This window comes from Canis lupus, chromosome 10 (assembly GCF_048164855.1).
Source record: "Canis lupus baileyi chromosome 10, mCanLup2.hap1, whole genome shotgun sequence".
NCBI classification, from domain to species: Eukaryota; Metazoa; Chordata; class Mammalia; order Carnivora; family Canidae; genus Canis; species Canis lupus.
Window position 1 is genome coordinate 9,615,001 of NC_132847.1, and position 12,556 is coordinate 9,627,556.

The following is a 12,556-nucleotide window of genomic DNA, read 5'->3' on the forward strand; positions in this document are numbered from 1 at the left end:
GTCATATGTTTAATCATGCTGCATTGTTATGAAAGGTTTTCCTTTAATAACTTTGAATAGCTGTGGAGGAACTTACTCATCTGTAAACTTGTGCTTACCACCCATAGATGCTTAATAAATGTTAAATGAATGAATTACAACATATGACCTTCCTCAATATTCAAAAGCAAAGATCATTTAGAAGCATTTGTTAAAAGCTTTTTTTTTTTTTTTGGTCCCCAGAGATTCTACTTTGGGAGGTCACTGTGAGGGTTCACGACCGTCTGTTTTTGACAGTTCTTGGATGATTTTCATGCATTAGATTCAGGGATCACATTCTTTTTTTTTTTTTTTTTATGATAGTTACAGAGAGAGAGAGAGGGAGGCAGAGGGAGAAGCAGGCTCCATGCACCAGGAGCCCGATGTGGGATTCGATCCCGGGTCTCCCGGATCACGCCCTGGGCCAAAGGCAGGCGCCAAACTGCTGCGCCACCCAGGGATCCCAGGGATTGCATTCTAAGAAACCTTTACCCATTGGTAAAGGGCGGCTTTTTTTTTTTTTTTCTTCGGTGCTACACCTGAAAGCTATTTAAGGCTATGGGCTCCCTTCTAACAGCAAAAGTAGCCCTATGAAGTCAAACCTCTTAAGGAAGGTCTCATAGCTACTGGAAGCACCCTGGACTACATTTCCCAGAGTTCCCAGGGACCCCCGCGCAGGCGCAGTTGGAAAACTACGCTGTCCTTTCCCTTCCCGGAAATCGGCGGGTCACTCCCGTCCCGCCCCCTCGCGTCCGCTTTTCCTCCGCGTCTCGCAGTGCGGGGTGCAGCGCCTCGGCTTGTGTGTGTCTGTCGCAGCAGGCCGGACTCATGGCCTCGCCGCTGCGATTCGACGGGCGGGTGGTACTGGTGACCGGCGCGGGGGGAGGTGAGCAGGCGAAGGCCGGGGCGCGGTTGGCGGGCGCCCGCCCAGCTCGCGCGCCCGGAGCCGCGGTCTGTCCCGGGGAAGGCGCGCGGGCAACGGCTGCTCTCGGGGCGCCGACCGTGCGGCGCGGGGAGAGGTGGGCCTGGCCGGCGTGGAGCCCTGAAGCGCCTGCAGCCCGCTTCCCGGTGGCGGCTTCCCCAGGGCCCGCGCCGTGCGAGCGAGGCCGGGGCGCAGGCTGCGGCTGCGGGTGCGGCCGCGGGTGCGGGCCCGGGGAGTTCGCGCTCGGCTCCGTCGCCTCCGCCCTTGCCGGGCTCAGGCTTCTGTCCGGCCCTGAGGGCTGTGGGAGAGCAGTGGGCGGAGGAGTCCACTCGCCCGCCTGCCCCAGAGGAGTGGAGACGGCCGCCTCTTGCTTTGGGCCGTCGGCCATGAGGGTCCTCTCCCTCGGTCGGGTGGCCTTAAGCCCTTGGGAAGTTCTTGAGACTGTCTGATGAGTCTTCCCGCTGGAGTGTGTCTGCTTTATCCCGCCGAGCACTCTGCTCGCCTGGAGTCTCGGCTCCAGCTGTAAACGGAAAGGCCCCCCGGAGTCAGGCAGGTGCCAGGGTGGGAATGAGGCTCGGGCAGGGGTTAGGGTGGGAACGAGGCGGGAGGGGGGGGGGGGGGGCAGTGGGAACCGGCCAGCGGAGATATTGCTGCAGTGGGCCTGGTCTTCCTGGGTTTCAGGAGAAGCAAACTGGAGATTTGTTACGTGAAAAAACCCTGTTCTTGAAAAAGAAAAAAATTAAAGCCGCTCATACCCATATTGATGCTCTGCAGTGCGGTTTTGCACTACTTCCCACCAGTGGGTGACCTCCGCAACCACCAAGTGTAGGGGTCTTGACTTTCCTTGCTTTTGATTCTGTCACCTAATACATTTATATCTTTACATCTCCATCGATAGAATGGATTCTCATGCTACCTTTCAGCAGGTACTTTAGTATTAATTGGTGGCCAGGTATTTTATACTTACAGCTGTAGTCATCCTGAAATGCTCATATATTTTTGGGAATTTTTTTTTTTTTTTTTAAAGTAGGCTCCATGCCCAGGTTGGAGCCCAATGCAGGGCTTAAAGTGATGACCTTGATATTGAGACCTGAGCTGAGATCCAGAGTTGGTTGCTTAATCCACTGAGCCACCCAGACACCCCTGGAAAACATTTTGTTGACACTTGGCTTTTGATAGAAATAATTAAGTGATGCCCTCAGTGCTTTAAGCCTGTTCTGCCAGTGAGTGATTCAGTGTGGAATATATTTTGCACCATGACCCAGGACACACATACAGCAACTAAAGTTCATGACACAGTATCTAGTAAATGAAGTGTGCTCTAAAATTTTGTTTCATTAAGTAAATGCACTTTGCAGCCTCCTCAGTTGATTCTGTGAATCATAATGAGTTATGAGTAGACAGTTAGGGACTTAGTACCTCCCATTTATAGAGCCCTGCAAAACTTTCCCTCGCCTGGATTATGATACAGTCCCTAGCTGTTGTCGATCTGAGGGAGAAATATAATTTTGTAGTGAAGTTGAACCAGTCCTAGGTCATCATTGAGAAGGGGAGTTAGAAATCAAATTGGATTCCTATCATGGATACTATTGCCCTTCAGGTCTTGGGTTTCTTTTCTTTTTTATTATTTATTTATTTATTTATTTTTATTCATTCATTCATTCATTCAAGACATAGAGAGAGAGGCAGAGACACAGCAGGAGGGAGAAGCAGGCTCCATGCTGGGAGCCTGACGTGGGACTTGATCCCGGGACTCCAGGATCACGCCCTGGGCCAAAGGCAGGCACTAAACCACTGAGCCACCCAGGGATCCTCCGGTCTTGGGTTTCTTATTTAGAGATCCATACCCACAGAACTGAGGCAGTGCTGAACATCCCAGAAGAGTGTCCATGAATGCCTGTTGGGCCTGTGTCTGCGAATGAGTCTGACTCCAAACCACTCCTATTCTACAGATAAAGAGAAATATATCTGCACTATTCAGGTCCTGTTGTTCAGCTTGAAATATAGATTAGTTTAATGGAAGACCTGGAAGGACAGTTACAGAATTGTCCAGGCCTTATGTAAACAATTTTGCCATGACTGGTGGTGTAATGGTGTAATAGCTGTTTATTGATTAGCTGACTGAAGGGGTTGTTGGGGACAAGACGTTAGAGTGGAAGATCTGGGCTGTGGAAGAAGGAAGGAAGTCCAGCCATTTTTAATTTCAGATGGTTATGAGACGTGGATTGTGAAGTCGTGGGAGAGATGTTGAAGCCATTTGAATTCCTTCGGTTGGTAAAGCTAGCAAGTGAAATAGCCTCAGAGGCTATTCTCAGGGGCATTGTTGTTGACCCAGTGAGGAGTGTAAACCACCAATGAGAACCTTGAACAAGCAGTCTGAGTTATGAATCAACTGAGATTTGACAGTGCTAAAGAAATTACGGTCAAATAAAAAGAGAGAAATGGAAGAGAAAGGGTGATGGGCAGTGAATTTAGATGTGGGTGAGAATTGAGACATGAGTTAAGAGATTAGGACAAAACGGAGGCTCTTGAATTTGACTTTTTGTGCATCTTGACTGTAAAGCTGTGCTGGGCATTGTGGGAAATGCAGAAGAGTGACGTTTTCAATCTCAGCCATGGAGGACCTTCTTGTTTAGTTGGGGAGGCAGACTAATGGATGTAAACTATTTGAATAATGTTTATATAAACACATATTAAAACATGTAAGGACCTTTTCCAATCTGCTAATAAGCTAGTGGTGTTGGAGGGAAAAGAAAGGAGACTGTCACTTTTTGTTTGTTGACTTGTGGATAGTTTATATGGGTCTTTATGATAGAGGAACATCACTTATATTATCTTTTAAGAGAATAGTATAACTTGATTTTAAGTTGAGACAATTCTCAGATTTAAGTTAGGTGTCTCTCTCTCTACCAGAGACCCACCCCATTCCTTTCATCTGATGATTTTTTACTTTACCATTAATTTTGTGTTCCAGTCTTCTGGTCATATGCATTTGATTTCTTTAAAAACACAGTGTCAGAACAAGTGCTTCAGCCTTGATCTGATAAAATATGAGAAGACCTGAGTTATTTGTATTGGCTGAAGTCTCTTATCCATTCATAGTGAATTAACTTATAAAATAAATTATTTGGTGATCTTTTTTAGTTTTGGAAAAACTTTCTATTTTGGATTCTTTTTAGAAGAGCCTGATATTGGGACGCCTGGGTGGCTCAGGGTGTGATCCTGGAGTCCCAGGGGATCTGGTCCCACTGTTGGGCTCCCTGCAGGGAGCCTGCTTCTCCCTCTGCCTGTGTTTCTGCCTCTCTCTCTGTGTGTCTCTCATGAATAAATAAATAAAATCTTAAAAAAAAAAAAAAAAACAACAACAGAAAGGAAGAGCCTGATACTTTAGCCATCTCAATTTGTTGTTTTTTTGCTTCTTTATCAGCTTAAGTTTAAACTACTAATTAAATCAAGTAATTTAAACAAAAAAATGTATACATGTTAAAACAATTTAAGTAATATAAAAGTAGGCCTTGCACTCATGGTTGCTCATCACATGGTTCTATTCCCCAGAGGCAACCTCTAATTGCCAGTTTAATTATATATTGTTCCTGAGGTATTCTATACCTCTAAAACTTACACAGGCATATATATACATTTTTGGATAACAAATTTACACCATGTGCCTTTGAGTGAGAATTAAATATTTTTTGTGTTTGGTGATTCAAGGTTCAGTACAGGATACAGAAATCCCTAGATATTTGAAGCCAGAAGGGATTTAATATAGGTAGTTGGGGGGGTGGTGCCTGGCTGGCTCAGTTGGTAGAGCATGTGACATGTGACTCTTAACCTCAGAGTCATAAGTCCAAGCCTCATGTTGGGCATGGAGCTTGCTTAAAATAAATAAAAAATAAACAACCAGCCAGCCAGCCAGCCACCACAGGCAGTTGAGTCCTTGGTACTTTCTCTTGCAATGACTTTTCAAACAATCAGAACTGGTTCATTAGGGGAGCTGCTACGTCTGAGGATGCTGTTGGAACTGCTACAGCCACTGGATAACCAAGGGCGTAGAGAATGGAAGCTGCCAGTTGGAGCTCTATCGAGAGGTAGCTAGATCAAGAAGTCGTCACTACAAGCACTGTTTTCTTAATACCTAGGAAGCTTCAAGGATCAGCTTCTAGGGACACCTGGGTGGCTCAGCGGTTGAGCATCTGCCTTTGGCTCAGGGGATGATCCTCTCTCTGTGTATCTAATGACTAAAAAAAAAAAAAAAAAACTTAAAAAAAAAAATCAGCTTCTTACAAACAGCAGCAGCCAGAAGTCACAGTAACGCTAACTTCTGCTTCATTTCCACCTTCCAGATATGCAAATGCATTTAAAGGTGGAGCCCATTTCCTACCCTTCTATTTAGCTGCCAGGGGTAGGAAATGATAGGCAGGATAGGTGGAAAATACAGTTTTAAGCTTTCTGACCTCTGTAAGGTAGAAAAAGGTGAGCTAGATGTGGAGAGTATCAGTGAAGACCTTATCATTGTGATATAGGTAATTTCTTGCCAGTTACTTTTATTTTAAAATAGGGGTTGATTTAAATGGACCCCACTAAATTGCTAACATTTGCTCAGCTTTCTGATTTTTTTTTTTTATAGGACTGGGCCGAGCCTATGCCCTGGCATTTGCAGAAAGAGGTGCATCTGTTGTTGGTAAGTTGGTAAATATTTCTTTTTGACGAGTAAATGGAATATAAAGTACAATTGTCACAAGTCAGCCACCATCACATAATTTGTCAAGGTCAAGTTTCATCACTAATTATTTCTTCTGCCAGCAAAAATTTTTCTTGAGGCTGTCTCTCTAACTTCCTTTTTGAAGTAGACTAGTTTCACAGAATTTGCAGCTGAACAGAATTGATAAAGATGGTCAGGCATTCATTATATAACAGGAAATTCTTGAATTTGGTAAACTGTGAGCTGTAATTTTTTGAGATAGAAGGCTGGTGCAAGATGAATCCCTGCAAGTAAAATATATTGATAAGAATAGGAAGTGCATTTTGAGGACTAGAAGTTTGGAGTCAGAAAATCCAAAGCATGTTTGTTTTTAATCTCTTTCATCAAATTTTTTCATTTGGAAGCTTCTTACAACAGATATTTAAAGTGTTAATTGAAGGGGCAGTTGCATGGATTTTATTATGGATCATCAGTTGGAAGATGCTATATTGAGGGGTCACAAGGTGGGATATTTTAGTAATTTAAATGTTTTGACCTGGCATGATGTGGTGTGTCCACAAGAATGGATCTTTCTGCAGCCAAGCCTTTGTGGGCAATAAATGAATTAGTGCTGAGTGCAGGGTAGGTAGGTAGGGCAGATGATATGGCCAATATTTATTAGTCTCTTTTTTGGAGTAAAATTGTTGGCTTATAATGACTTCCTAATGACAGTTTTTTTTGCCTCTTACTAAGGAATGCAGAGAGACAAATTTGTTTATGGAGACATGCATAACAACCAGGTAAGCAGGCAACCTGGTTTTCTAGAGAAGACCCAAAGCAGCCATTTAATTATACTCTTCTCCCTCCATGGGAATATATAGCTTATCTCTATGGAAGGGACACAGAATCTTTGGATGTTCCTTGCCTAAAGACATATCCACTGTCTACTAATCCAGTCTGCTTCTTGGTGGCAAGCACAGATTTTGACATTGTGCTATTTAGCCAGAGGGTGTATAGTTCAGGCCCTGGCTGCCAGATTTTCGCAAGATAGTTCATGTCAGATCAAAGACCCGTGTTGTTACTGTTTTTTTTTTTTTTTCCTCTTTTTTTTCTGTTGCTGTTTTGTGATATTTTTACCTTATACATTTTTATTTATTTACATTTTTTCCTACTCAATTCTGTAAGTGCAAGGACCCTATTTTATCTTCTGTATCTCCTGAAGGATCTAGAATATTTCCTTGTGCAAAGAGGTACTTTGTTCATTGGATCTTTTTTGTTGTTTGACATAGACTCTTCTTGGAGTTGGTGGGGGAGGGACAGGTGTGTCTTTGAGATGGGTTGAATAAATTCCTATTTCTGGTTGTGATTAAGATGTGATCTTAGTTTATAAACTTACTTTGTAAAGCCATGTGTGTTTGTGTGGATCAGTTACCCTATCTTCATCTCTTACCACTGAATTTATTAAATTCAGAATAGAAGTTTTTGAGTTCTAACAAAAAGATACAGAGGTACGGCGTGTCTGTTTATTGTGTCATTGCCGTAGAAGTGGGATTGCAGCAAGTGCCGGTAAAGTCCAGCAAGGCAGAAGGATTTGTATCTTGGAAAATTATTTTGTCATACTTGGCTGAAGAGCCAGATTTAGTTTGGTTTAGGGGAAAAGTCAACCTCTGTGAAATTGCTTAGCTTTTGACTGATGTTTTTCTACTGCTGTTTATTGTGTGACCTGTTAACTTTGTAGACCAACAGTGAGTTGTGTTCCTTCCCTAACCACTGCTACCCTTTATTCTAGCTTTTTAAAACTAGATACCCTGCTTCCAGCTTACATCACACCACACTACTATTTCTCCTTTGTTCATTTTTGTTCTGCCCACCATATTTTTTACATGAGTAAGAAAAAGGAGAGGAACAAATAAACCTGGGATGGTATGACATCACAGTATCTGGTCTATGAAAAAGTGACTCCTCAGATAATTTTATGAGTAGCTCAGAGTTCAGGAAGAAGTAGGGCCAAAGGTGTAGGGTAGCTTTTGTGACCTTTGAGCTTGTGGCCAGCTGTGTCTCTGCTCTAAGTGTCTTCCTAATTTCAGGATCCCAGCTAAAGGAGCAACATCTGTCTGGGTCATTGCTGTGGGGGAATACCAGTGGATCCACTTGATGGCTCCTAAATCTGTCCTGTGCTAGCATGCCACTTCCATTCACATTTCATTGGCCAGAAGAAATCACTTGGCCAGGCATCACAAAAGATGTTCTCTAGCTTCATGTTAATATGATTGCTGTGTCTTCTGTTCCATAACATAAAGCATTATGGGTATAAGGGTATAAGAACTGCTCAGCCTTTTCTCAATGGGTGAGCCATAGGCCAGTCTCTGATTTTTAAGTTTTCTCTTGAGGCATGGTAAGAAGACTCAAGTGGTCCGGCAAGAAGAACCTCTTTTTTGATGGTCAGAAAGGCAGAAGATTTTCAATTCTCGAACTGGAGAAGTAGTACCTTTGGGTCATTGAAGCCGTGACCCTTTAAGGGGGGCATAATTTCTTTTCCGTGCTGCAGTTTTACAGTGGCTGGTAAAGATGACTCTTAGGCTCCTGTGGTCTGATGCCAGAGCCCGTATTTCCAACCCCTGTGTGATCCTCATAGCCGGAAGGGGAACCCTGGTGGGAAAAATGCACTGGCTTCGAAGTTAGGTTGTGCTTGGAATCCTGGCTGTGCTGCCTCATCACGTGACCTCTGGCACTATTAGAAGCCACCTTTATCAAACTTCGAGCATCATGGTGGGGATTAAGTGACCTCAAAAATTAAAGGCCTTTTTTAAAAAAACATTTTTAAAGATTTTATTTATTTGAGAGAGTATGGGAGTGGGGAGGGGCAGGCAGAGAGGGAGAAGCAGACTCCCCACTGAGCAGGGAGCCCCATGTAGGGCTCAATCCCAGGACCCTGGGATCATGACCTGAGCCTAGGGCAGATGCTCAACCGACTGAGCCACTCAGGCATCCCCCAAATTAAAGACCTTTGTAAAGGGAAAAGAATGGAGCCAATAGTAGAGACTGCCTGCCTTGTGCTAGGTATTGTGCTGAGGACCTGGAGGTGTCAAAGCCTAAGGTTTTTCTCACTCAAGGGCATCCCAGCCTCCTTATATAAAACGTGTTTCTTTTCTAGATTTTCAAAGGAAAGGGCCTGCCTTAGGCACTGATGTATTTTCTCAAGTGTAAGCCGAGTGCTTAGTGATCAGTCAAGCAAGACATACATATTGAAACTGGTGTAATCTCTCTGGAGAACAGTAAGGTGTTTCCTCACAAAGCTAAAAATAGAACTACCCTATGATCCAGCAATTGCATTAGTAGGTATTTACCCAAAGAATATAAAAATACACATTTGAAGGAGTACATGGACCCCAGTGTTTATAGCAGCATTATCAACAATAGCCAAAGTGGAAACAGCCCATTGAGTGATGAGTGATAAATGGATAAAAAAGTTTCTCTCGGGCAGCCCCAGTGGTGCAGTGGTTTGGAGCAGTGGTTTAACGCCGCCTGCAGCCTGGGGCATGATCCTGGGGACCGGGGATCGAGTCCCGCGTCGGGCTCCCTGTGTGGAGCCCACTTCTCCCTCTGCCTGTGTTGTGTCTCTGCCTCTCTCTCTCTCTGTGAGCCTCTATGAATGAATAAATAAAAAATCTTAAAAAAAAAAGTTTCTCTCACACACACATGCACATAGAATGGAATACTACTCAGCCATTAATTCATTCATTCAAAAAGAATGAAATCTCGCCATTAGCAGTGATATGGATGGAGCTAGAGTATATTATGCTAAGTGAAGTAAGTCAATCAGAGGAAGACAAATACCATATGGTTTCATTCATGTAGAATTTAAGAAACAAAATTGATGACATATGGGAGAGGAAAAAAAGGAAATCATGAGAGACTGTTAATGATAGAGAACAAAGTGAAGGTAGATGGAAGGAGATGGGTTGAGGATGGGTTAGATGGGTGATGGGCATTAAGCAGCACACTTGTGATGAGTACTGGGTGTTGTATGTAAATGATGAACCACTGAACTCTACTCCTGAAGCCAACATTGAACTGTACGTCAACTACCTAGAATTTAGATAAAATAAGTAAGTAAATAAAGGGAAAAAAAAGACATATGTGCTGCTTAAGCAAATAAGTTATATGAATGAAAGCACATGTGGATTCCAGCTTATAATAATAAATGAGCTCTATGTACAATGCCCACATCTTCCCCAGATGCTTCCAATTACTATTGCTAACCCAGATTTTAGGCGACAGCCTTTAAAGATAGCTAGAGAATAGCTCTAGCCATTTAGCATTTTAAAATGATATAAAACCTAAAAATAATTCATACAGGTAATAGACAGCATTGTATGGACTCAGTTATTCATCCAACAGTTATTTATTGGGTGCTTGTCATGTAGCAAACATTTTTCTAGCAGCTGAGGGAGTGGAGTGGGAAACAAAACAAGTGGGGTCCCTGTTTTCACAGAGCTTACCTTCTAGTGGAGGGCGGTGGGGAAACAATAAATAGATATGTAAAAATATATCCAATAAAACAATCAGAATGAATGGGCTGGAAGAGAACTCCAAGGAAGGACATGTAGGCAGGGCAGGATTGTGCCCTGAAAAGGTTTGGGGCCCAGGAATGGTGACAGGGGCCACAGCTAGCTATGCCTCAGTCTTGAGGCAGGAGGAGGCTCAGGTGTTCAGGGTCAGCCAGAGGGTCCCTGCAGCTGGAGCAAGGTCATCAACTGGAACAAAACTGAGATGAGAGCAGAGGTCACAGAAGGCCAGGTTGCGTAAGATTGTTCATTCTGAGTCAGGCCTGGCTTCTACTCTGATGGAGATGGGAAGCCATTTTTGAGTAAACAGAGGAGCAGCATAACCTGATTTAAGTTTTAAATGGATGGTTCTGATTGCTATGTAGAGAATGATTGTGAGGAAGCAAGAGTGGAAGTGGAGATGGATGAAGAGGTCATTGGGCCTTTTATACTATTAACTCTTCTTGTACACCCTTGGGATTTTTCCATTTAGAAAGAGAAGTGGAAGCAGAGAGTCTTATCAAGATGTTAGCAATAATCCACATAAGAGATGGTGGTGATTTAAGTAGGTCATGGGGTGAAGGTGGTGCAGAGGTTAAACTAGGTATATTTTGAAGGTAGATATGGCAGGATTTGCTGATATAGTTTGCAAGGGAAGGAGGAAGATAGTCTATTTACTGAGACAGGAAAGACCACAGGAGGGCCAAATCGTTGGCGAGATGTTCCTGCTAGACTTTCAGATGGAGATACTAAGTAGGAAGTGGGGTACAAGAAAGACTCTGTATTTGGGGGACAGGTTGGAACTATATAAATCTGAATCTTCTCAGTTTTATAGGTGGTATTTGAAGCCAGGAGACTGGATCAGATTACCTGAGTGATGAGTATAGATGAACAGGAGAAGAGGTCCAAGGACTGAACTCTAGATGACCAGTTTCTTATTTTCATTTTTTTCTCTCAGTGAAGATACCTTTGATGCCATCTTGTTGTTTAGACAAGGAAAATCAGGGACAGGAACCTAATTTAAGACACTGCTGTCTAAACTGCCACTGCATTTTGTGGTCCTTCAAATATTTAGATACATTTATGGCCACTCTGGAGAAGATTGCTGATGACTAGGGTGATTGTATCTTTCAACCCAAAGTTGAAGATAGTAATGGCAACTCTGTGTTGTTCCCTTTTTGTTTAGTGGAAAAAATTACGTTCTTTTTAGGATACAAGAAACTTGTTAACAGCATTAGAGGAACAGAGTAGCATTGCGGTTGGGTCCGGGTTCTAGTCCAGATTTTGCTGTTTTAGACAGCCTTGGGAGCCTGGGGCAAGTTACCTAACTCTTCCTGACTTTCTTCATCTACGAAACTAGAACAGGTGTTCCTGCCAATTTTTAAATCTCTGTGGGGATCAAAGGCTGCAGTGTACCCAATAGTTCTTTGAAAATGAGAAGTATGGCACATACTAATATAAGCTACTAATGATATGTTTAAAATTTATTTATTATTATTACTCCTTACAATTTTAGCCATACATTTAATGGTAACAGTGTCACATAGTATGAATATATTTTTCTTTGTGTTTAATTGCAGAAGTCTTTTCACATTGTTGCTATCCCAGGCTTTGACCATGTAGCCAGAAAAGTGTTCTAGTTCAGGTGATAAGCCTGTGATTTAGGTCTGATGACAGTGGCATGATGAATGGGGTCAGTGTTAATTTAGTACATACTAATGTATAGACTTCAATAAATCTGTTTTGCTGTTTAGCTGCATGGCACTGATCTCAGTAAATTATTCTGGCTTCATTGCTTACTTGTTTGGTTGCACTTTGAACAATTTCCACTTGAGGGTAGTGTTCTGTTGCACAATAGAGCAATTCTTTATTAAAAATGCCATTGGCCAATTTGCTTTTTAACTTTCCCTTACTTAGTTAAAAAGGCTCTTAAAAGAATGTGATCTGCATGTCTTAAACTCCTGATGTTTTTTACTGGTTGTTTCTTGTCATTTGAGTAATTGCATGGAAATTAACGATTAATAGGAATTCAGTCTTGAGAATCTTTTTTCATTTCTTGAGGGATAATGTCAGCCTCTTTCCATTACTTTGTATCTTCATACTAGTTTTTATTTGCAATAAGACAATAAGACTACATTGTTTGAAAAATATATTCCAGTCCACATTTCGAGAAACCCTTTTTACTTAAAAAAGCTATATGAAAACACATTTCACTTAGCTGATTTTCATTGTGGTTAGGCATTGGCTTTTTCCCTGTCTCATTCTCTTATCTTTAACCACCCAACCCTATCCAGCCTTAACCTGAATCAAAAAAAGGGGGGGGGGTGGGTGTGCGGGAAGAGAGAGAAAGAGGGAGAGAGACGTTCTTTAAAAGAAAAAAAATCGTGT

At 42.6% G+C, this 12,556-nt stretch overlaps 1 protein-coding gene across 5 annotated transcripts in view; it reads left to right on the forward strand.

The window, feature by feature from the left end:
• The first annotated feature begins 739 nt into the window (after positions 1 to 739).
• The window catches only part of HSD17B4 (hydroxysteroid 17-beta dehydrogenase 4), a 93,460-nt gene continuing 81,643 nt past the window's right edge, over positions 740 to 12,556 (forward strand). The window contains exons 1-3 of one of the 5 annotated variants that reach the window (XM_072840642.1): positions 1,220 to 1,489; positions 5,568 to 5,621; positions 6,375 to 6,421. Coding sequence is in view for 2 of the 5 variants with exons in the window: in XM_072840639.1 (XP_072696740.1) it covers positions 4,896 to 5,028; positions 5,568 to 5,621 (187 nt within the window). In the remaining 3 variants the exon portion in view is untranslated. Of the gene's footprint in view, positions 905 to 1,219; positions 1,490 to 4,883; positions 5,029 to 5,567; positions 5,622 to 6,374; positions 6,422 to 12,556 lie in introns of those variants that run through there. The other 4 variants (XM_072840640.1, XM_072840641.1, XM_072840643.1 and 1 more) reach the window with 4 other exon arrangements.